At 47.5% G+C, this 25,667-nt stretch overlaps 1 protein-coding gene across 2 annotated transcripts in view; it reads right to left on the reverse strand.

Moving 5' to 3' along the window:
* The window catches only part of LOC110496379 (CMP-N-acetylneuraminate-beta-galactosamide-alpha-2,3-sialyltransferase 1), a 62,235-nt gene that overhangs the window by 23,763 nt on the left and 12,805 nt on the right, over window positions 1-25,667 (reverse strand). Inside the window, exon 2 of one of the 2 annotated variants that reach the window (XM_021572247.2) lies at window positions 10,558-11,060. In XM_021572247.2, coding sequence (XP_021427922.2) covers window positions 10,558-10,848 — 291 coding nt within the window. In that variant the 5' untranslated portion in view covers window positions 10,849-11,060. Of the gene's footprint in view, window positions 1-10,557; window positions 11,382-25,667 lie in introns of both variants that reach the window. The other variant, XM_021572246.2, reaches the window with a different exon arrangement.

A 25,667-nucleotide genomic window follows, 5' to 3' on the forward strand; every position in this document is an offset into this window, starting at 1 on the left:
CCCTAGCTTTATGTCCACATCCGGATTCAGCCCTAACCCTAGCTTCATGTCCACACCCTGGTTCAACCCTAACCCTAGCTTCATGTCTACATACTGGTTCAGCCCTAACCCTAACCGTATCTTCATGTTCACATCCTGGTTCAACCCTAACCCTAGCTTCATGTCTACATCCTGAATCAGCCCTAACCCTAACCATAGCTTCATGTCTACATCTTGGTTCAACCCTAACCCTAGCTTCATGTCCACATCCTGGTTCAACCCTAACCCTAGCTTCATGTCCACATCCTGGTTCAACCCTAACCCTAGCTTCATGTCCACATCCTGGTTCAAACTAACCCTAGCTTCATGTCCACATCCCGGTTTAACCCTAACCTCAACCCTAGCTTCATGTCCACATCCCGGTTTAACCCTAACCTCAACCCTAGCTTCATGTCCACATCCCGGTTTAACCCTAACCTCAACCCTAGCTTCATGTCCACATACTGGTTCAAACTAACCCTAGCTTCATGTCCACATCCTGGTTCAGCCCTAACCCTAACCCTAGATTAATGTCTACATCTTGGTTCAACCCTAACCCTAGCTTCATGTCCACATGCTGGTTCAAACCTACCCTAGCTTCATGTCCACATCCTGGTTCAGCCCTAACCCTAACCCTAGCTTCATGTCCACATCCTGGTTCAAGCCTAACCCTAACTTCATGTCCATATCCTGGTTCAGCACTAACCCTAACTTCATGTCCACATCCTGGTTCAACCCTAACCCTAGCTTCATGTCCACATCCTGGTTCAACCCTAACCCTAGCTTCATGTCCACATCCTGGTTCAAACTAACCCTAGCTTCATGTCAACATCCTGGTTCAACCCTAACCCTAGCTTCATGTCCTCATCCTGGTTCAACCCTAACCCTAGCTTCATGTCCACATCCTGGTTCAACCCTAACCCTAGCTTCATGTCCACATCCTGGTTCAACCCTAACCCTAGCTTCATGTCCACATCCTGGTTCAAACTAACCCTAGCTTCATGTCCACATCCTGGCTCAACCCTAGCTTCATGTCCACATCCTGGTTCAGCCCTAACCCTATTTTCATGTCCATATCCTGGTTCAACCCTAACCCTAGCTTCATGTCCACATCCTGGTTCAACCCTAACCCTAGCTTCATGCCCACATCCTGGTTCAAACTAAACCTAGATTCATGTCCACATCCCGGTTCAACCCTAACCCTAGCTTCATGTCCACATCCTGGTTCAAACTAACCCTAGCTTTATGTCCAAAACCGGATTCAGCCCTAACCCTAGCTTCATGTCCACACCCTGGTTCAACCCTAACCCTAGCTTCATGTCTACATACTGGTTCAGCCCTAACCCTAACCGTATCTTCATGTTCACATCCTGGTTCAACCCTAACCCTAGCTTCATGTCTACATACTGGTTCAGCCCTAACCCTAACCGTATCTTCATGTTCACATCCTGGTTCAACCCTAACCCTAGCTTCATGTCCACATCCTGGTTCAACCCTAACCCTAGCTTCATGTCCACATCCTGGTTCAACCCTAACCCTAGCTTCATGTCCACATCCTGGTTCAAACTAACCCTAGCTTCATGTCCACATCCCGGTTTAACACTAACCTCAACCCTAGCTTCATGTCCACATCCCGGTTTAACCCTAACCTCAACCCTAGCTTCATGTCCACATCCCGGTTTAACCCTAACCTCAACCCTAGCTTCATGTCCACATCCTGGTTCAAACTAAACCCAGCTTCATGTCCACATCCTGGTTCAAGCCTAACCCTAACTTCATGTCCATATCCTGGTTCAGCACTAACCCTAACTTCATGTCCACATCCTGGTTCAACCCTAACCCTAGCTTCATGTCCACATCCTGGTTCAACCCTAACCCTAGCTTCATGTCCACATCCTGGTTCAAACTAACCCTAGCTTCATGTCAACATCCTGGTTCAACCCTAACCCTAGCTTCATGTCCTCATCCTGGTTCAACCCTAACCCTAGCTTCATGTCCACATCCTGGTTCAACCCTAACCCTAGCTTCATGTCCACATCCTGGTTCAACCCTAACCCTAGCTTCATGTCCACATCCTGGTTCAAACTAACCCTAGCTTCATGTCCACATCCTGGCTCAACCCTAGCTTCATGTCCACATCCTGGTTCAGCCCTAACCCTATTTTCATGTCCATATCCTGGTTCAACCCTAACCCTAGCTTCATGTCCACATCCTGGTTCAACCCTAACCCTAGCTTCATGCCCACATCCTGGTTCAAACTAAACCTAGATTCATGTCCACATCCCGGTTCAACCCTAACCCTAGCTTCATGTCCACATCCTGGTTCAAACTAACCCTAGCTTTATGTCCAAAACCGGATTCAGCCCTAACCCTAGCTTCATGTCCACACCCTGGTTCAACCCTAACCCTAGCTTCATGTCTACATACTGGTTCAGCCCTAACCCTAACCGTATCTTCATGTTCACATCCTGGTTCAACCCTAACCCTAGCTTCATGTCTACATACTGGTTCAGCCCTAACCCTAACCGTATCTTCATGTTCACATCCTGGTTCAACCCTAACCCTAGCTTCATGTCCACATCCTGGTTCAACCCTAACCCTAGCTTCATGTCCACATCCTGGTTCAACCCTAACCCTAGCTTCATGTCCACATCCTGGTTCAAACTAACCCTAGCTTCATGTCCACATCCCGGTTTAACACTAACCTCAACCCTAGCTTCATGTCCACATCCCGGTTTAACCCTAACCTCAACCCTAGCTTCATGTCCACATCCCGGTTTAACCCTAACCTCAACCCTAGCTTCATGTCCACATCCTGGTTCAAACTAAACCCAGCTTCATGTCCACATCCTGGTTCAACTCTAACCCTAGCTTCATGACCACATCCTGGTTCAACCCTAACCCTAGCTTCATGTCCACATCCTGGTTCAACCCTAACCCTAGCTTCATGCCCACATCCTGGTTCAAACTAAACCTAGCTTCATGTCCACATCCCGGTACAACCCTAACCCTAGCTTCATGTCCACATCCTGGTTCAATATAACCCTAGCTTTATGTCCACATCCGGATTCAGCCCTAACCCTAGGTTCATGTCCACATCCTGGTTCAACCCTAACCCTAGCTTCATGTCTACATACTGGTTCAGCCCTAACCCTAACCGTAGCTTCATGTTCACATCCTGGTTCAACCCTAACCCTAGCTTCATGTCTACATCTTGGTTCAGCCCTAACCCTAACCTTAGCTTCATGTCTACATCTTGGTTCAACCCTAACCCTAGCTTCATGTCCACATCCTGGTTCAAACTAACCCTAGCTTCATGTCCACATCCCGGTTTAACCCTAACCTCAACCCTAGCTTCATGTCCACATCCCGGTTTAACCCTAACCTCAACCCTAGCTTCATGTCCACATCCCGGTTTAACCCTAACCTCAACCCAAGCTTCATGTCCACATACTGGTTCAAACTAACCCTAGCTTCATGTCCATATCCTGGTTCAGCCCTAACCCTAACCCTAGATTAATGTCTACATCTTGGTTCAACCCTAACCCTAGCTTCATGTCCACATGCTGGTTCAAACCTAACCTAGCTTCATGTCCACATCCTGGTTCAGCCCTAACCCTAACCCTAGCTTCATGTCCACATCCTGGTTCAAGCCTAACCCTAACTTCATGTCCATATCCTGGTTCAGCACTAACCCTAACTTCATGTCCACATCCTGGTTCAACCCTAACCCTAGCTTCATGTCCACATCCTGGTTCAAACTAACCCTAGCTTCATGTCCACATCCTGGTTCAACCCTAACCCTAGCTTCATGTCCACATCCTGGTTCAACCCTAACCCTAGCTTCATGTCCACATCCTGGTTCAAACTAACCCTAGCTTCATGTCCATATCCTGGTTCAGCACTAACCCTAACTTCATGTCCACATCCTGGTTCAACCCTAACCCTAGCTTCATGTCCACATCCTGGTTCAAACTAACCCTAGCTTCATGTCCACATCCTGGTTCAACCCTAACCCTAGCTTCATGTCCACATCCTGGTTCAACCCTAACCCTAGCTTCATGTCCACATCCTGGTTCAAACTAACCCTAGCTTCATGTCCACATCCTGGTTCAACCCTAACCCTAGCTTCATGTCCTCATCCTGGTTCAACCCTAACCCTAGCTTCATGTCCACATCCTGGTTCAACCCTAACCCTAGCTTCATGTTCACATCCCGGTTTAACCCTAACCTCAACCCTAGCTTCATGTCCACATCCCGGTTTAACCCTAACCTCCACACAAGCTTCATGTCCAAATCCCGGTTTAACCCTAACCTCATCCCTAGCTTCATGTCCACGTCCCGGTTTAACCCTAACCTCATCCCTAGCTTCATATCCACATCCCGGTTTAACCCTAACCTCAACCCCAGCTTCATGTCCACATCCCGGTTTAACCCTAACCTCAACCCTAGCTTCATGTCCAAATCCCGGTTTAACCCTAACCTCATCACTAGCTTAATGTCCATGTCCCGGTTTAACCCAAACCTCAACCCTAGCTTCATGTCCACATCCCGGTTTAACCCTAACCTCAACCCTAGCTTCATATCCACATCCCGGTTTAACCCTAACCTCAACCCTAGCTTCATGTCCACATCCTGGTTCAAACTAAACCAGCTTCATGTCCACATCCTGGTTCAACTCTAACCCTAGCTTCATGACCACATCCTGGTTCAACCCTAACCCTAGCTTCATGTCCACATCCTGGTTCAACCCTAACCCTAGCTTCATGCCCACAGCCTGGTTCAAACTAAACCTAGCTTCATGTCCACATCCCGGTTCAACCCTAACCCTAGCTTCATGTCCACATCCTGGTTCAAACTAACCCTAGCTTTATGTCCACATCCGGATTCAGCCCTAACCCTAGCTTCATGTCCACACCCTGGTTCAACCCTAACCCTAGCTTCATGTCTACATACTGGTTCAGCCCTAACCCTAACCGTATCTTCATGTTCACATCCTGGTTCAACCCTAACCCTAGCTTCATGTCTACATCCTGGTTCAGCCCTAACCCTAACCATAGCTTCATGTCTACATCTTGGTTCAACCCTAACCCTAGCTTCATGTCCACATCCTGGTTCAACCCTAACCCTAGCTTCATGTCCACATCCTGGTTCAACCCTAACCCTAGCTTCATGTCCACATCCTGGTTCAAACTAACCCTAGCTTCATGTCCACATCCCGGTTTAACCCTAACCTCAACCCTAGCTTCATGTCCACATCCCGGTTTAACCCTACCCTCAACCCTAGCTTCATGTCCACATCCCGGTTTAACCCTAACCTCAACCCTAGCTTCATGTCCACATACTGGTTCAAACTAACCCTAGCTTCATGTCCACATCCTGGTTCAGCCCTAACCCTAACCCTAGATTAATGTCTACATCTTGGTTCAACCCTAACCCTAGCTTCATGTCCACATGCTGGTTCAAACCTACCCTAGCTTCATGTCCACATCCTGGTTCAGCCCTAACCCTAACCCTAGCTTCATGTCCACATCCTGGTTCAAGCCTAACCCTAACTTCATGTCCACATCCTGGTTCAACCCTAACCCTAGCTTCATGTCCACATCCTGGTTCAACCCTAACCCTAGCTTCATGTCCACATCCTGGTTCAAACTAACCCTAACTTCATGTCCACATCCTGGTTCAACCCTAGCTTCATGTCCACATCCTGGTTCAACCCTAACCCTAGCTTCATGTCCACATCCTGGTACAAACTAACCCTAGCTTCATGTCCACATCCTGGCTCAACCCTAGCTTCATGTCCACATCCTGGTTCAGCCCTAACCCTATTTTCATGTCCACATCCTGGTTCAACCCTAACCCTAGCTTCATGACCACATCCTGGTTCAACCCTAACCCTAGCTTCATGTCCACATCCTGGTTCAACCCTAACCCTAGCTTCATGCCCACATCCTGGTTCAAACTAAACCTAGCTTCATGTCCACATCCCGGTACAACCCTAACCCTAGCTTCATGTCCACATCCTGGTTCAATATAACCCTAGCTTTATGTCCACATCCGGATTCAGCCCTAACCCTAGCTTCATGTCCACATCCTGGTTCAACCCTAACCCTAGCTTCATGTCTACATACTGGTTCAGCCCTAACCCTAACCGTAGCTTCATGTTCACATCCTGGTTCAACCCTAACCCTAGCTTCATGTCTTCATCTTGGTTCAGCCCTAACCCTAACCTTAGCTTCATGTCTACATCTTGGTTCAACCCTAACCCTAGCTTCATGTCCACATCCTGGTTCAACCCTAACCCTAGCTTCATGTCCACATCCTAGTTCAACCCTAACCCTAGCTTCATGTCCACATCCTGGTTCAAACTAACCCTAGCTTCATGTCCACATCCCGGTTTAACCCTAACCTCAACCCTAGCTTCATGTCCACATCCCGGTTTAACCCTAACCTCAACCCTAGCTTCATGTCCACATCCCGGTTTAACCCTAACCTCAACCCAAGCTTCATGTCCACATACTGGTTCAAACTAACCCTAGCTTCATGTCCATATCCTGGTTCAGCCCTAACCCTAACCCTAGATTAATGTCTACATCTTGGTTCAACCCTAACCCTAGCTTCATGTCCACATGCTGGTTCAAACCTAACCTAGCTTCATGTCCACATCCTGGTTCAGCCCTAACCCTAACCCTAGCTTCATGTCCACATCCTGGTTCAAGCCTAACCCTAACTTCATGTCCATATCCTGGTTCAGCACTAACCCTAACTTCATGTCCACATCCTGGTTCAACCCTAACCCTAGCTTCATGTCCACATCCTGGTTCAAACTAACCCTAGCTTCATGTCCACATCCTGGTTCAACCCTAACCCTAGCTTCATGTCCACATCCTGGTTCAACCCTAACCCTAGCTTCATGTCCACATCCTGGTTCAAACTAACCCTAGCTTCATGTCCACATCCTGGTTCAACCCTAACCCTAGCTTCATGTCCTCATCCTGGTTCAACCCTAACCCTAGCTTCATGTCCACATCCTGGTTCAACCCTAACCCTAGCTTCATGTTCACATCCCGGTTTAACCCTAACCTCAACCCTAGCTTCATGTCCACATCCCGGTTTAACCCTAACCTCCACACAAGCTTCATGTCCAAATCCCGGTTTAACCCTAACCTCATCCCTAGCTTCATGTCCACGTCCCGGTTTAACCCTAACCTCATCCCTAGCTTCATATCCACATCCCGGTTTAACCCTAACCTCAACCCCAGCTTCATGTCCACATCCCGGTTTAACCCTAACCTCAACCCTAGCTTCATGTCCAAATCCCGGTTTAACCCTAACCTCATCACTAGCTTCATGTCCATGTCCCGGTTTAACCCAAACATCAACCCTAGCTTCATGTCCACATCCCGGTTTAACCCTAACCTCAACCCTAGCTTCATATCCACATCCCGGTTTAACCCTAACCTCAACCCTAGCTTCATGTCCACATCCTGGTTCAAACTAAACCAGCTTCATGTCCACATCCTGGTTCAACTCTAACCCTAGCTTCATGACCACATCCTGGTTCAACCCTAACCCTAGCTTCATGTCCACATCCTGGTTCAACCCTATTCCTAGCTTCATGCCCACATCCTGGTTCAAACTAAACCTAGCTTCATGTCCACATCCCGGTTCAACCCTAACCCTAGCTTCATGTCCACATCCTGGTTCAAACTAACCCTAGCTTTATGTCCACATCCGGATTCAGCCCTAACCCTAGCTTCATGTCCACACCCTGGTTCAACCCTAACCCTAGCTTCATGTCTACATACTGGTTCAGCCCTAACCCTAACCGTATCTTCATGTTCACATCCTGGTTCAACCCTAACCCTAGCTTCATGTCTACATCCTGGTTCAGCCCTAACCCTAACCATAGCTTCATGTCTACATCTTGGTTCAACCCTAACCCTAGCTTCATGTCCACATCCTGGTTCAACCCTAACCCTAGCTTCATGTCCACATCCTGGTTCAACCCTAACCCTAGCTTCATGTCCACATCCTGGTTCAAACTAACCCTAGCTTCATGTCCACATCCCGGTTTAACCCTAACCTCAACCCTAGCTTCATGTCCACATCCCGGTTTAACCCTACCCTCAACCCTAGCTTCATGTCCACATCCCGGTTTAACCCTAACCTCAACCCTAGCTTCATGTCCACATACTGGTTCAAACTAACCCTAGCTTCATGTCCACATCCTGGTTCAGCCCTAACCCTAACCCTAGATTAATGTCTACATCTTGGTTCAACCCTAACCCTAGCTTCATGTCCACATGCTGGTTCAAACCTACCCTAGCTTCATGTCCACATCCTGGTTCAGCCCTAACCCTAACCCTAGCTTCATGTCCACATCCTGGTTCAAGCCTAACCCTAACTTCATGTCCATATCCTGGTTCAGCACTAACCCTAACTTCATGTCCACATCCTGGTTCAACCCTAACCCTAGCTTCATGTCCACATCCTGGTTCAACCCTAACCCTAGCTTCATGTCCACATCCTGGTTCAAACTAACCCTAACTTCATGTCCACATCCTGGTTCAACCCTAGCTTCATGTCCACATCCTGGTTCAACCCTAACCCTAGCTTCATGTCCACATCCTGGTTCAAACTAACCCTAGCTTCATGTCCACATCCTGGCTCAACCCTAGCTTCATGTCCACATCCTGGTTCAGCCCTAACCCTATTTTCATGTCCACATCCTGGTTCAACCCTAACCCTAGCTTCATGTCCACATCCTAGTTCAACCCTAACCCTAGCTTCATGTCCACATCCTGGTTCAACCCTAACCCTAGCTTCATGTCCACATTCTGGTTCAAACTAACCCTAGCTTTATGTCCACATCCTGGTTCAAACTAACCCTAGCTTCAAGTCCACATCCCAATTCAACCCTAACCCTAGCACAACCCCAACCCTAGCTTCATGTCCACATCCTGGTTCAGCCCTAACCCTAGATTCATGTCCACATCCTGGTTCAAACTAACCCTAGCTTCATGTCCACATCCTGGTTCAAACTAACCCTAGCTTCATGTCCACATCCTGGTTCAGCCCTAACCAAACTTCATATACACATCCTGGTTCAAACTAAACCTAGCTTCATGTCCACATCCCAGTTCAATCCTAACCCTAGCTTCATGTCCACATCCTGGTTCAAAATAACCCTAGCTTCATGTTTACATCCTGGTTCAACCATAACCCTAGCTTCATGTCCACATCCTGGTTCAGCCCTAACCCTAACTTCATGTCCACATCCTGGGTCAAACTAACACTAGCTTCATGTCCACATCCTGGTTCAAACTAACCCTAGCTTCATGTCCACATCCTGATTCAGCCCTAACCCTAGCTCCATGTCCACATCCTGGTTTAACCCTAACCTCAACCCTAGCTTCATGTCCACATCCTGGTTCAGCCCTAACCCTAACCGTAGCTTCATATCCACATCCTGGTTCAAGCCTAACCCTAACTTCATGTCCATATCCTGGTTAAGCACTAACCCTAACTTCATGTCCACATCCTGGTTCAACCTAACCCTAGCTTCATGTCCACATCCTGGTTCAACCCTAACCCTAGCTTCATGTCCACATCCTGGTTCAAACTAACCCTAGCTTCATGTCCACATCCTGGTTCAACCCTAGCTTCATGTCCACATCCTGGTTCAACCCTAACCCTAGCTTCATGTCCACATCCTGGTTCAAACTAACCCTAGCTTTATGTCCACATCCTGATTCAGCCCTAACCCTAGCTTCATGTCCACATCCTGGTTCAACCCTAAACCTAGCTTCATGTCTACATCCTGGTTCAGCCCTAACCCTAACCCTAGCTTCATGTGTACATCTTGGTTCAACCCTAACCCTATCTTCATGTCCACATCCTGGTTCAACCCTAACCCTAGCTTCATGTCCACATCCTGGTTCAACCCTAACCCTAGCTTCATGTCCACATCCTGGTTCAACCCTAACCCAACTTCATGTACACATCCTGGTTCAAACTAACCCTAACTTCATGTCCACATCCCAATTCAACCCTAACCCTAGCACAACCCCAACCCTAGCTTCATGTCCACATCCTGGTTCAAACTAACCCTAGCTTCATGTCCACATCCTGGTTCAGCCCTAACCCAACTTCATGTACACATCCTGGTTCAAACTAACCCTAACTTCATGTCCACATCCCAGTTCAATCCTAACCCTAGCTTCATGTCCACATCCTGGTTCAAAATAACCCTAGCTTCATGTCCACATCCTGATTCAAACTAACCCTAGCTTCAAGTCCACATCCCATTTCAACCCTAACCCTAGCACAACCCCAATCCTAGCTTCATGTCCACATCCTGGTTCAGCCCTAACCCTAGCTTCATGTCCACATCCTGGTTCAAACTAACCCTAGCTTCATGTCCACATCCTGGTTCAGCCCTAGCCCAACTTCATGTCCACATCCTGGTTCAAACTAACCCTAGCTTCATGTCCACATCCCAGTTCAATCCTAACCCTAGCAGTGGTAACATCTCACCTGCCACCAGCGGTATGTGTCGTCAGTCAGCAGGCTGTTCCTCCTAGACATCAGAGGTTGGACAGACAGGTTGAACCTCTCAGTGAACCAGGGGTCGTCCTCCAGCTCGGTCATACACTGTCGACAGCCACACTGGCCCTTAGAGAAGAAGCTGTCCGACTTGCGGATGGCGTATTTGAAGAAGTACAGAGAGGGATCTCTCAACGTGTAACTGAAGAGGAACGTGGTGAAAGTTACAATGCATGAAAACACAGTAATTGCCCTGATCTTCCTCCACTTCGATAGAGACATGGTGTAGTGGTAGATTAAAAACTTAGTTGTCTGGGAGGTGGAAGGAAGGGAAAAACAGAGAAAACTTATTGAAAATTCCAATTTCCAAGTGATGTCTGAGAATATTTCCTCCCCTGGAGATTTCGTGGCTCTAACAGGCTGAATACCGGGTTCCTCTGATGAACAGAAACAGTCCCTGTCTTCCTCATCACAATTACAGGCTCCTCTTCACTCTGTTGGAAAACAACAACATCTCAGAGTAAAAAAGCTGACCAGAATAGTAGTTCCTTATAGTTTGAAGGGAAAGCCTTGGCATTCTGTAGAAAAAAATGTTCGGTCAGACAAAAATCACATAGATGAGGAATCCTTGTGTATGTCCATGACACGTCTGCTGAACAATAACACCGTAATTAAATGGTGGTACACAATCCAGGATGGTCCTGTCAACTTAACGATGGCCGAGTAAATGCATCCAGCTGCTCTTCTGCGGTTGACAGTGTGAGGTCAGTGAGTTGTGCATCTAGCATTCACTGCCTGTCCATTCAATCATTTCCCTAGACAGCAAACAAACAGGAGACATGAATGCAAATACAAACACCGCCGAGTAAATGAATGATCATATGTGATAAAAAAAATTCCCTTCAACAGCTTTCAACTTCCAGTATTCCCAGAACCAACTCTAGCTTTATACTAAAAACAGAAAAGCAGGAAGACCCCCTGGGATCTATTTCTACATGAAAGGACATCAGAGCTCCACCATCCAGCAGAAAGGTCCGGGTTTACTGTTAAATGCACAGAAACACAGAACATTTCACCGTATTGTTCACATTCAGCCAAGGCAAGTCTATGGCCATTCTCCACAACGAAAACGCTCTTGACAAATTATAGGCCAAGGTGATAAAATTAGGATTCAGCCCACAAACATACTAACGTCACCTTTTTTCTCTTTACAATCTGTGGCATTTCAATTTAGCACAGATCTCCAAAACGACACAAGACACCAGAGGTTGGGGTGTTTTTTTGATGGTGTCAAGAATTAACAAAAATGTAAGAGAAAGGAACAGACTTGAATGTAACACTTAACTAGTTGTCTTGAATGCAGCTTCCTAGCAATTTAACAAGCAGTAGCTGCTAACTATTGCCAATCAGCCTCAAAGACCGTTTGCAACACTTAACTAGTTGTCTTGAACGTAACTCCTCAAACAAGTTCCAGCTGCTACTAACTGCTAATCTGCCTCAATACCTATTCTCACTTTCCTTAAGCCCCTAGAGTCGATTGTCGCACTGGTGCAATCTTCTACCCCCAAACCCTAAGACTGCAGAACAATTTATCAAATGGCCACCCGGACTATTTACATTGACCCCCCCATTGGTTAAGAGCTTGAAAGTAAGCATTTCACGGTAAGGTGAAACACCTGTTGTATTCAGCGCATGTGACAAATGCATTCTGATTTGATTAAGTAACATAATAAAAAAATCCCCATCAAAATCCGTAAATTTAAGCTAGAGATGTCTAGCAGTGCTAGACCGCTGTTTGTCAGACTATGAGACGTCTCCAAAATCAGTCTTCTCACAAAAAAGTCTGTGACGTCCGTACAGGTTGACCTACAAACTATTATGACTACTCTATGGACATGGAGATGCTCTACAACCCCCACAAGTGTCACGGGACTCATCTGAAAGTAACTGGTACGGAAGTATGAAGGTAGTTTTGTGCCAACCCCAAAAAGGGGTTAAATATGTGTATATAAAAAAGGAAACTAATTTCCTGAGCTTTCTTATATCTCCTAGATATAGGTCAGACACTTCAAAACCTTGTTTCTTATGATACATTTTTTGACAAAGTTTTTTGTAATTTATGAATGTGTTGTTCAATGTGTTTCTCTGGGCTATTGTAGTTCAGGCCATATAGTAGTAAAGCCCCCCCCCAACGGCTTAGACCTTTAAGAATTAATCACCACTACCATCCTACTTTAATCTGACGAGTCATTCCTCCTGTTTTGTGTCACATCCCTTCTCCCCCCTTTCCCCACCTCCTTTCTCATTTTACTTATGTTGCCTTTACCACACCAGCCTAACTACCACGGCCTGACAGTGATGTCTACCTGAGACTCCAAGCCAAACCCTACAGAGTCAGCCCCTCTGGATCCTTCATCCGTAGCCCTCAACTTCATCCAGTTCATTTTCATTTCCCCACTGAATCCTCATTCTCACATCCATTCCATTTCCTTAATAAATATTCTAAACCCATTTCACGTCTGGTCCTTAAACTCGTGAAATGAGGAATCGACCAGGAAACCCTGGTTCTGCCCTGCAGGGAGAGACGGGGGACCAGTGGTGGTGAAGGGTGTCTGGGTGTCAGGCTGTGTGCGCAACTGGTCAACTGGAGTCAGGTGCAGGAGAGCAGAGATGAGTGAACAGGCACACTGTAATTGGCAGAAGCAAAACAGTCGGACGCAACAGCGTCACAACACTCCAGCCAAAGGCAAAAGCGAATAGCGCACTTAGTCACACAAAATAATGTACAACAATACAATACCACGTGTTCAAAACAATACCCGGATAAAAACAGTCTGACGCATCACACAAATAAACGTAACGAACAATTACACACACAGACATGGGGGGAACAGAGGATAATATACACATAGAGTGATGAGGGGATGCAAACCAGGTGTGCGGGAAAACAAGACAAAACAAATGGAAAATGAAAGGTGGAGCGGCGATGGCTAGAAGACCGGTGACGTCGACCGCCGAGCGCCGCCCGAACAAGGAGAGGAGCCGACTTCGGCGGGAGTCGTGACAGTACCCCCTCCCTGACGCGCGGCTTGGGGACGACCCGGAGGGCGAGGCGAAGGGCGATCCAGCCGGAGACGGTGGAACTCCTGCAGCATTGAAAGGTCCAACATGTCCTCCACCGGAACCCAACACCTCTCCTCCGGACCGTAGCCCTCCCACTCCACAAGGTACTGAAGGCCCCTCGCCCGACGCCTTGAATCCAGTATGGAGCGAACGGAGTACGCTGGGGTCCCCTCGTTGTCCAGAGGAGGCGGAGGAACCTCCCGCACCACAGACTCCTGGAGTGGACCAGCCACCACTGGCCCGAGGAGAGACACATGGAACGAGGGGTTAATATAGTAATTGGGGGGAAGCTGTAACCTGTAACCAACCTCGTTCACTCACTTCCGGCCTTTAAATGGCCCCACAAACCGTGGGCTCAGCATCCGGCAGGGCAGGCGGAGGGGCAGGTTTCGGGTTGAGAGCCAGACCCGGTCCGCACCGGGTCCTCACTACGGTGTGAGTCTGCGCTGATTTTCTGGGTGGCATCCCATGTCTCCTCCGCGCGCTTGAACCAGTCGTCCACTGCAGGAGCCTCGGTCTGACTCTGATGCCAAGGCGCCAGAACCGGCTGGTACCCCAGTACGCACTGGAAGGGGGAGAGGTTAGTGGAGGAGTGGCGGAGTGAATTCTGAGCCATCTCGGCCCAGGGCACAAACTCTGCCCACTCCCCCGGCCGGTCCTGGCAATAAGACCGCAGAAACCTGCCCACATCCTGGTTCACTCTCTCCACCTGCCCATTACTCTCGGGATGAAACTCCAAGGTAAGGCTGATCGAGACCTCCAGACGTTTCATGAACGCCCTCCAGATCCTCGAAGTGAACTAGGGACCTCGATCAGACACTATATCCTCAGGTACCCCGTTGTACCGGAAGACGTGCGTAAACAAGGCCTCCACAGTCTGTAGGAGACCGGGCAGAGGGAGGAGATGGCAGGACTTAGAGAAACGATCCACAATGACCAGGATTGTGGTGTTACCCTGTGAGGGGGGACGTCGGTAAGAAAATCCACCGCCAGGTGCGACCAAGGCCGTTGTGGAACAGGTAAGGGATGGAGCTTACCTCTGGGCAGGTGCCTAGGAGCCTTACACTGGGCGCACACGAGCAGGAGGAAACAAACCCTTACGTCCTTAGCCAAGGTGGGCCACCAGTACTTCCCACTCAAACAGCGCACCTTTCGACCGATCCCAGGATGACCAGAGGAGGGTGAAGTGTGGGCTCAGTAGATCAACCGGTCACGGACAGCAGACGGAACATACAGACACCCAGCGGGACACTGGAGGGTAGCAGGCTCTGCACGTAACGCCTGCTCAATGTCCGCGACCAGCTCCCACACTACTGGCGCTACCAGGCAGGAGGCCGGGAGTACGGGAGTATGATCCATGGGCCGCTTCTCTGTGTCATACAGCCGGGACTGTGTGTCTGCCTTCACATTTTGGGAACCTGGTGTGTAGGAAAGGGTGAACACAAAACGGGTAAAAAACCTGGCCCACCTTGCCTGACGAGGATTCAATTTCCTCGCTGCCCGGATGTACTCCAGGTTGCGGTGGTCAGTCCAGATGAGAAAAGGGTGTTTAGCCCCCTCAAGCCAATGTCTCCACGCCTTCAAAGCCTTAACCAGAGCCAACAGCTCCCGGTCCCCCACATCATAGTTTCGCTCCGCCGGGCTGAGCTTCCTCGAGAAGAAGGCACAGGGGCGGAGCTTCGGTGGCGTGCCCGAGCACTGAGAAGGCATGGCTCCTACCCCAGCCTTGGACGCGTCCACCTCCACTATGAACGCCAAAGAAGGATCCGGATGGGCCAGCACGGGAGTCGAGGTAAACAGAGCCCTTAGGTGACCAAAAGCCCTGTCCGCCTCAGCCGACCACTGCAAATGTACCGTACACCCCTTCAGCAGTGAGGTAATGGGAGCCACTACCTGGCCAGAACCCCGGATAAACCTCCAGTAGTAATTGGCAAACCCTAAAAACTGCTGCACCTCCTTTACCGTGGTGGGAATCGGCCAATTACGCACGGCTGAAATGCAGTCACTCTCCATCTCCACCCCTGAGGTGGAAATGCGGTACCCTGGGAAGGAGACAGACTGATGTAAGAATAGGCATTTCTCATTCTTGACGTACAGGTCATGCTCCAACAGTCGCTCAAGCACCCTGCGCACCAGGGACACATGCTCGGCTCATGCAGCGGAGTATATCAGAATGTCATCAATATACACCATTACACCCAGCCTGTGCAGGTCCCTGAAAATCTCGTCTACAAAGGCGTTGAAGACTGATGGAGCATTCATCAAACCGTACGGCATGACGAGGTATTCATAGTGCTCCGAGGTAGTACTGAATGCCGTCTTCCACTCGTCTCCCTCCCAGATACGCACCAGGTTGTACTCGCTCCTGAGATCTAGTTTGGTGAAGAAGCGCGCCCTGTGCATTGACTCGATCGCTGTGGCTATGAGAGGTGGCAGGTAACTGTACCTCACAGTGATCCGGTTTAGGCCTCGATAGTCAATACATGGGCGCAAACCTCCCTCCTTCTTCTTCACAAAAAAGAAACTTGAGGAGGCGGGTGAAGTGGAGGGCCGAATGTACCCCTGACTCAGGGATTCGGAGGCATATGTTTCCATAGCCGCCGTCTCCGCCTGTGACAGGGGATACACGTGACTCCTGGGAAGTGCTGCGTCTACCAGGAGATTTATCGCACAATCCCCCCCACGATGGGGTGGTAATTGAGTCGCCCTCTTTTTAGACAAGGTGAGAGCCAATCGGAATATTCGAGGGGAATGCGTACGGTGGAGATCTGGTATGGACTTTCCACCGTAGTAGCACCAACAGAAGCCCCTAAATACCTCCCCGAGCACTCACGCGACCACCCCCTGAGAGCCTTCTGTTGCCATTAAATGGTGGGGTTATGACGAGCTAACCAGGGAAGGCCTAGTACCACAGGAAATGCAGGAGAGTCAATGAGGAAGAGACTTATTCTCTCCTTGTTACGCCCCCTGCGTCACCATGCCCAGGGGAGTGGTGGCCTCCATAATCAACCCGGACCCTAATGGTCGAGTGTCCAGAGCATGAACTGGGAAAGGCCTAACCACTGGAACAATAGGGATCCCTAACCTCTGGGCGAATGCTCTATCGATAAAATTCCCAATTCTATCGATAAAATTCCCAAATTCCCATTCCGCGCCTGAATCAACGAGCGCCTTATGCTGGGAATGCGGGGAAAACTCAGGAAAGTAAACATGCATAAACAGGGGTACAACAGAGGGCTCTGGATGAGAGTGTTGCAGGCTCACCTGGGGTGACGCCAGAGTGCCCTGCCTGCTGCCTTGACCCCAGAGGAACCAACCCGGCACCGACCGGCAGTGTGACCTCTGTGGCCACAGATGGTGCACGTGAAAGCCCCACCTCTGGCCTCCCTGAGCTCAGCACCTCCCAGCTCCATAGGCACCGGAGCGGTGGTGCTGGGAGAGGGAACCGACAGAGCCCTCTCTGGACATCCGCGGGTGACCAGCAGGTTATCCAACCGAATGGACAGGTCTACCAGCTGGTTGAAAGTGAGGGTGGTATCCCTGCAGGCCAACTCCCGACGAACATCCTTGCACAGGCTGCAGCGGTAGTGGTCGATAAGGGCCCTGTCGTACCATCTCGAGGCTGTGTGGGAGGGATCGTGATTGCTCTGTGGATGGGTTAGTCTGAGAAAAACATCACACTCTCATAAAGTAACTGAACTAAATGACTATCGCGACTTAGCACTCACTTCTGTCATCATGAAGTGCTTTGAGAGGCTAGTCACCTCCACCTTACCTGACACCCTAGACCCACTGCCATTTGCATACAGCCCCAATAGATCCACGGATTATGCATATGCCATCGCAATGCACACTGCCCTATCCCATCTGGACAAGAGGAATACCTATGTAAAAATGATGTTCATTGACTACAGTTCAGCTTTCAACACCATAGTACCCTCCAAGCTCATCATTAAGCTCGGGGCCATGGGTCTGAACCCATCCCTGGCAACTGTGTCCTGGACTTCCTGATGTGCCGTCCCCCCAGGTGGTGAAGGTAGGAAACCACACCTACACTATGCTGATCCTCAACACAGGGGCTCCACAAAAGTGCATGCTTAGCCCCCTCCTGTACTCCCTGTTCACCCATAACTGTGTGGCCACGCATGCCTCCATCGCAATCATCAAGTTTGTAGACGATACAACAGTAGTAGGCCTTATTACCAACAACGACGAGACAGCATACATGGAAGAGGTGATAGCCCTGGTGGAGTGGTGCCAGGAAAATAACCTCTTCCTAAACATCAACAAAACAGGAGCTGACTTCAGGAGACAGCAGGGGGAGAACGCCCCCATCCACATTGACAGGGCTGCAGTGGAGAAGGTGAAAATCTTCAAGTCCCTCGGCGTACAAATCACTGACAATCTGAAATAGTCCACCCACACAGACAGTGTGGTGAAGAAGACGCAACAGTGCCTCTTCAACCTCAGGAGGCTGAAGAAATTTGGCTTGGGCCCTAAGACCCTCACACATTTTTACACCATTGAGAGCATCCTGTCAGGCTGTATCACCACCTGGTACGGCTACAACGCATCACCGGGAGCACCCTGCCTGCCCTGAAGGACATCTACAGTACCCGGTGTCACAGGAAGATCATCACCTCAACCACCCGAGCCATGGCCTGTTCACCTCGCTATCATCCAGAAGGTGAGGTCAGTACAGGTGCATCAAAGTTGGGACAGAGAAACTGAAAAACAGCTTCTATCTCAAGGCCATCAGAATATTAAATAGCCATCACTAGCCGGCCTCCACCCAGTACCCTGCCCTGAACTTAGTCACTGTCACTAGCCAGCTTCCACCCGGTCACTCAACCCTGAACCTTAGAGGCTGCTGTCCTATGTACATAGATATGGAACACTGGTCACTTGAATAATGTTTACATACTGTTTTACATATTTCGTAGGTTTATACTGTATTCTAGTCAATGCCATCCTATTCAACTGTTGCTGTTCATATACTATTCCAGCCTATGTATTCTTCAGGTATAGTATATATTCTATCTACATATGGTCCATAATGTCTATACATCCCATCACATATATACTGTATACTGTGTGTATATACTATATATTTATAATCCGGACTCTGAAATTGCTCGCACTTAATATTTCTGTATTTCTTAATTCCATTATTTTACTTTTAGATTTGTTGTGTATTGTTAGATATTACTGCACTGTTGGAGATAGGAACACAACCATTTCGCTACACCCGCAATAACATCTGCTAAACATGTGTATGCGACCAATAACATTTGATTTGACAATCACAGCTGAACTGCAGGCCTCAGCGCATATCCACCTAAGGATTAAACGAGTCTTTGTAGGAAATATGTGTGTGTGTGTGTTAATGTGTGTGTGTGTGTGTGGTGGGGTTAATGGACACATTAATGTGAGAGGTGGTGTATTAAACTCAGGGAGTCCTTGGAGGCATAAGGCCAGGTACCGTAGATGACAGACTGAACAGACTGTATGCTATAACAGATGGTGGCTGGCTGTGTTTGACAATGGTGTGTGTCGTCTAGTTTCCTGACCTTGTCCTGCTGGAGGTTGGCAGTTTTGGATTGATGAAAGTTCCCAAAGCTGAAACAACAGAGCATCTGTGGCCTAAACTTCAGAGCATGAAGGAGGAAGGAAGGGAGGGGAGAGGGAGGAAGGAAGGGAGGGGGGAGGGAGGAAGAAAGGGAGGGAGGGGGGAGATGGAGGGAGGGCTGGAGGGAGAGAGAGGGGGAGGGGAAGAGACAGAGGGAGAGGGAGGGAGAAAGAGAGAGAGAGAGAGAGAGAAGGAGAGAGTGGGAGGGAGGGAGGGAGCGAGCGAGGGAGAGAGAGAGAGGGAAAGCTGTGAAGGCTGAGGAGTTCTAGAGGTTCTTTCTCTAATCTCAGGCTTATACAAGTCATCAACTTTACAGGATGGAGCAACAGAAAAGTGCTCTGGATTGTGTTTTGAGAGATAGTTTTTTCTCTCATGCTTCCTGTGAGCAATTGCATGTCTCAAACTTTTGCAGAGATGAGCCCTTGAATCTCTTTTTTATTACTTGTCTGACAGCACATCTGTAGTGTACAAAAAAATAACCCCCACCAAAACATAAAGCTATTAAACACATAACATACTATGTAGTGAGTTTCCTCACTCATGGAAATTACATTCAGATTTATGAGTTTCTCTTAATGTCATTTACAAGACTTTGATCAAGTTGTTTTTACATCCCATCAAAATGTTACTTTGATAGAAAATTCAAATTTGGTCAGTTTGAGGAATGATAAGCATTTCCCAAAGTTAAAGCTTTTAGACCAAGCAAGATGGCTGCCTCCCAAACATGTTATCTAGGCTTGCATTCCAAATGGCACCCTATTCCTTATTGTGCACCACTATGGGCCCTGGTCAAAAGTAGTGCACTATATCGGGAATATGGTGCCATTTGGGACTCAAGCTTAGACACAGGATAAGATGGATGTTTCCGATTAATCTTTGGGAGGGAGGGGAGTAGAGAACACCTCTCATTTTAGAGAGTGGTAGTCAACAGTCTTTTCCGACAGGGAAAAAAATACATGTTATTTTCATCAGACTGACAGTAACCTCGAATATACACAGTTTATTTGTCACTTTAACCAGATTAAAACCCCAGGTCAACATAATTTAAAAGGTTAGTTTAAATCATGTTGAAATTACATTTGCTGACATCAACATCAAAATTAGATGTGGATTTGCCCGGAAAGTATGCTTGGTGTTGGCAGAACTTGGCATAGCTGGGATGTTGAACCACCTTGTGTGTGTGTGTGTGTGTGTGTGTGTGTGTGTGTGTGTGTGTGTGTGTGTGTGTGTGTGTGTGTGTGTGTGTGTGTGTGTGTGTGTGTGTGTGTGTGTGTGTGTGTGTGTGTGTGTGTGTGTGTGTGTGTGTGTGTGTGTGTGTGTGTGTGTGTGTGTGTGTGTGTGTGTGTGTGTGTGTGTGTGTGTGTGTGTGTGTGTGTGTGTGTGTGTGTGTGTGTGTGTGTGTGTGTGTGTGTGTGTGTGTGTGTGTGTGTGTGTGTGTGTGTGTGTGTGTGTGTGTGTGTGTGTGTGTGTGTGTGTGTGTGTGTGTGTGTGTGTGTGTGTGTGTGTGTGTGTGTGTGTGTGTGTGTGTGTGTGTGTGTGTGTGTGTGTGTGTGTGTGTGTGTGTGTGTGTGTGTGTGTGTGTGTGTGTGTGTGTGTGTGTGTGTGTGTGTGTGTGTGTGTGTGTGTGTGTGTGTGTGTGTGTGTGTGTGTGTGTGTGTGTGTGTGTGTGTGTGTGTGTGTGTGTGTGTGTGTGTGTGTGTGTGTGTGTGTGTGTGTGTGTGTGTGTGTGTGTGTGTGTGTGTGTGTGTGTGTGTGTGTGTGTGTGTGTGTGTGTGTGTGTGTGTGTGTGTGTGTGTGTGTGTGTGTGTGTGTGTGTGTGTGTGTGTGTGTGTGTGTGTGTGTGTGTGTGTGTGTGTGTGTGTGTGTGTGTGTGTGTGTGTGTGTGTGTGTGTGTGTGTGTGTGTGTGTGTGTGTGTGTGTGTGTGTGTGTGTGTGTGTGTGTGTGTGTGTGTGTGTGTGTGTGTGTGTGTGTGTGTGTGTGTGTGTGTGTGTGTGTGTGTGTGTGTGTGTGTGTGTGTGTGTGTGTGTGTGTGTGTGTGTGTGTGACCAGTACGACCATACATAATCTGGGCCGACAGTCAAAGGCACTTCCTTGTCCATCCTTGGGGGAACTGTTGATCTACTGTTAGGGGAAGTATGTCTTGAGTGACTTCCTGTTATTCTGGCCCCTATTGTCCTCACTCAGTTGTAACAGACTGAGGCCACCTTTTCACACATACAGATACATAGTGTCACATGTTTTACATATGCTTGCATTGGGTAGCTTGACTATATAAATGATCCTGTTCTCTCTGTACAGGACACTCTCACTCCATCTCACCTGCGTGGGTGGGGCGACCAGCCTCCTTATTACGATACGTTTTTAATAAAAGTAATACCTTGATTGATTATTGATTTTAACTCTCCTCGTTATTAGTTAAAGGTAGAATTTGTTCACAAATGTATAGGTGTATTTTACTCCAATAATGGTTGAATTGAAGAAGCGTAGGCTAAATTGCCAATCAATCATTGTTTTTACGACCCGTGGACACCCAGTGAAAAATGCGCTCTTGCAAAAGCTGCATAGTGCAGATCCCAGCCTATGGAGTAAAAGTTTGAGGGAGTTCCTCTCAGGTAATAAATAAATAAATAAAGATGGCTTTTTTGTTAACTAACACTAGCACTTGTAATGTAATGTAAATGTTGTAAACTCCTCTTTGGTACTGTGCTCCATACATACGCACTTTTGATAGACTTCCACATCTGCATATTATTGAGATATCAAAGTATCAACCATAGAGATCCTATTATATTAGGCATTCTAATTCCTAATTCTATGGTGTCACCAACAAAAACATAAATAATAGGCCTAAATGCAGCATATGCATTCCTTTTTCATGTCATGCAAATAGCACTTTTCAGTAGTGCTCAGAAAATGCCAATCCAAGACAGCAGCATTTCTTTTTCAACCATTTTTTGAAGCAATGAGCCCAATCATTCTTCCATGACAAAAACATAAGCTAATAATCCTTAGTTTTGGGGTTATTTTGAGGTATTAACAATTAGAATAATCTACATTTCCATATTTCCAAGTCATATTTGATGATGAAGGGGCATTTAATTAATTGGAATGACTGGAAATCTGACAGACTGGTTTTAAATGTAAATATACAGCCTACTCGTTTTATTATCTGTATTGAAGTAGAAAGTAATGGGTTAGAAGCCTACATGACCTATTAATGCAATCGATATGCAACTTTGCAGGGTAGTCAGGAATCAATATACACAGTCAGTTAGGAAAGCTAAGGCTAGCTTTTTGAAACAGAAATTTGCATCCTGTGGCACTAATTCCAAAATGTTTTGGGACACTGTAAAGTCCATGGAGAACAAGAGCACCTCTTCCCAGCTGCCAACTGCACATAGGCTAGGAAACACTGTCACCACTGATAAACCTACGATAATCGAGAATTTCAAGAAGCATTTTTCTACGGCTGGCCATGCTTTCCACCTGGTTACCCTTACCCCGGCCAACAGCTCTGCACCACCCGCAGCAACTTGCCCCCCCTGCTTCTCCTTCACCCAAATCCAGATAGCTGATGTTCTGAAAGAGCTGCAAAATCAGGATCCCTACAAATCAGCTGGGCTAGACAATCTGGACCCTCTCTTTCTAAAATTATCCACTGAAATTGTTCCAATCCTCATTACTAGCCTGTTCAACCTCTCTTTCGTATCATCTGAGATCCCTAAAGATTGGAAAGCTGCCGTGGTCATCCCCAAACTGTTTCAGACCACGCTCAAGGTCCTAAACAATATCATAACCGCCAAGTCATCGACTTGGCCAAGGCTTTCGACTCTGTCAATCACCACATTCATATCGGCAGACTCAATAGCCTTGATTTCTCAAATGACTGCCTCGCCTGGTTCACCAACTACTTCTCAGATATAGTTCAGTGTGTCAAATCGGAGTGCCTGTTGTCCGGCCTTCTGGCAGTCTCTATGGGGGTGCCACAGGATTCAATTCTCGGGCCGACTCTTTTCTCTGTATATATATCAATGATGTCGCTCTTACTGCTGGTAATTCTCTGATCCACCTCTACGCAGACGACACCATTCTGTATACATCTGGCCCTTTCTTGGACACTGTTAACAAACCTCCAAACGAGATTCAATGCCATACAACACTCCTTCTGTGGCTTCAAACGGCTCTTAAATGCAAGAAAAACTAAGTACACGCTCTTCAACCGATTGCTGCCCACACTTGCCCGCCCGCCTAGCATCACTACTCTGGACTGTTCTGACTTAGAATATGTGGACAACTACAAATACCTAGGTGTCTGGTTAGACTGTAAACTCTCCTTCCAGACTCCCATTAAGCATCTCCAATCCAAAATTAAATCTAGTATCGGCTTCCTATTTCGCAACAAAGCCTCCTTCACTCATGCTGCCAAACATAACTTGTTAAAAGTGACTATCCTACCGATCCTTGACTTAGGCGATGTCATTTACAAAATAGCCTCCAACACTCCACTCAGCAAATTGGATGTAGTCTATCACAGTGCCATCCGTTTTATCACCAAAGCCCCATATACTACCCACCACTGCGACCTGTTTGCTCTCGTTGGCTGGCCCTCGCTTCATATTCGTCGCCAAACCCACTGGCTCCAGGTCATCCATAAAACTTTGCTAGGTAAAGCCCAGCCTTATCTCAGCTCACTGGTAACCATAGCAACACCCACCCGTAGCACGTGCTCCAGCAGGTATATTTCACTGGTCATCCCCAAAGCCAACAATTCCTTTGGCCGCCTTTCCTTCCAGTTCTCTGCTGCCAATAGCTGGAACAAATTGCAAAAATTACTGAAGCCGGAGACTCGTATCACCCTCACTAACTTTAAGCACCAGCTGACAGAGCAGCTTACCGATCACTGTACCTGTACACAGCCCATCTGTAAATAGCACACCCAACTACCTCATCCTCATACTGTTCTTTTTTTGTTGTTGCTCTTTTGCACCCCAGTATCTCTATTTGCACATCATCATCTGCACATCTATCACTCCAGTGTTAATGCTAAATTGTAATTATTTCACCACTATGGTCTACTATGGCAGACTCCCTCTGCCTACCCAAGGACGTCAGAGGACAAAAATCAGTTAACTACCTAACTGAGGAACTCAATTTAACCTTGCGCAATACCCTAGATGCAGTTGCACCCCTAAAAACAAAAAACATTTGTCATAAGAAACTAGCTCCCTGGTATACAGAAAATATCCAAGCTCTGAAGCAAGCTTCCAGAAAATTGGAACGGAAATGGTGCCACACCAAACTGGAAGTCCTCCGACTAGCTTGGAAAGACAGTATCGAAGAGCCCTCACTGCTGCTCGATCATCCTATTTTTCCAACTTATTGCAGGAAATAAGAACAATCCAACACTTCTTTTTGATACTGTCGCAAAGCTAACTAAAAAGCAGCATTCCCCAAGAGAGGATGGCTTTCACTTTAGCAGTAATAAATTCATGAACTTCTTTGAGGAAAAGATCATGATTATTAGAAAGCAAATTACGGACTCCTCTTTAAATCTGCGTATTCCTTCAAAGCTCAGTTGTCCTGAGTCTGCAGAACTCTGCCAGGACCTAGGATCAAGAGAGACGCTCAAGTGTTTTAGTACTATATCTCTTGACACAATGATGAAAATAATCATGACCTCTAAACCTTCAAGCTGCATACTGGACCCTATTCCAACTAAACTACTGAAAGATCTGCTTCCTGTGCTTGGCGCAGCTATGTTGAACATAATAAACGGCTCTCTATCCACCGGATGTGTACCAAACTCACTAAAAGTGGCAGTAATAAAGCCTCTCTTGAAAAAGCCAAACCTTGACCCAGAAAATATAAAAAACCATCGGCCTATATCAAATCTTCCATCCCTCTCAAAAATGTTGGAAAAAGCTGTTGCACAGCAACTCACTGCCTTCCTGAAGACAAACAATGTATATGAAATGCCTCAGTCTGGTTTTAGACCCCATCATAGCCTTATAATGGCGTCAGACCGAGGCTCTGCATCTGTCCTCGTGCTCCTAGACCTTAGTGCTGCTTTTGATACCATCAATCAGCACATTCTTTTGGAGAGATTAGAAACCCAAATTGGTCAACACGGACAAGTTCTGTCCTGGTTTAGATCTTATCTGTCGGAAAGATATCAGTTGGTCTCTCTGAATGGTTTGTCCTCTGACAAATCAACTATACATTTCGGTGTTCCTCAAGGTTCCGTTTTAGGACCATTATTGTTTTCACTATATATTTTACCTCTTGGGGATGTCAATCAAAAACACAATGTTAACTTTCACTGCTATGCGGATGACACACAGCTGTACA

The sequence above is a fragment of the Oncorhynchus mykiss genome, chromosome 18 (genome assembly GCF_013265735.2).
Source record: "Oncorhynchus mykiss isolate Arlee chromosome 18, USDA_OmykA_1.1, whole genome shotgun sequence".
In the NCBI taxonomy this organism is placed as follows: Eukaryota; Metazoa; Chordata; class Actinopteri; order Salmoniformes; family Salmonidae; genus Oncorhynchus; species Oncorhynchus mykiss.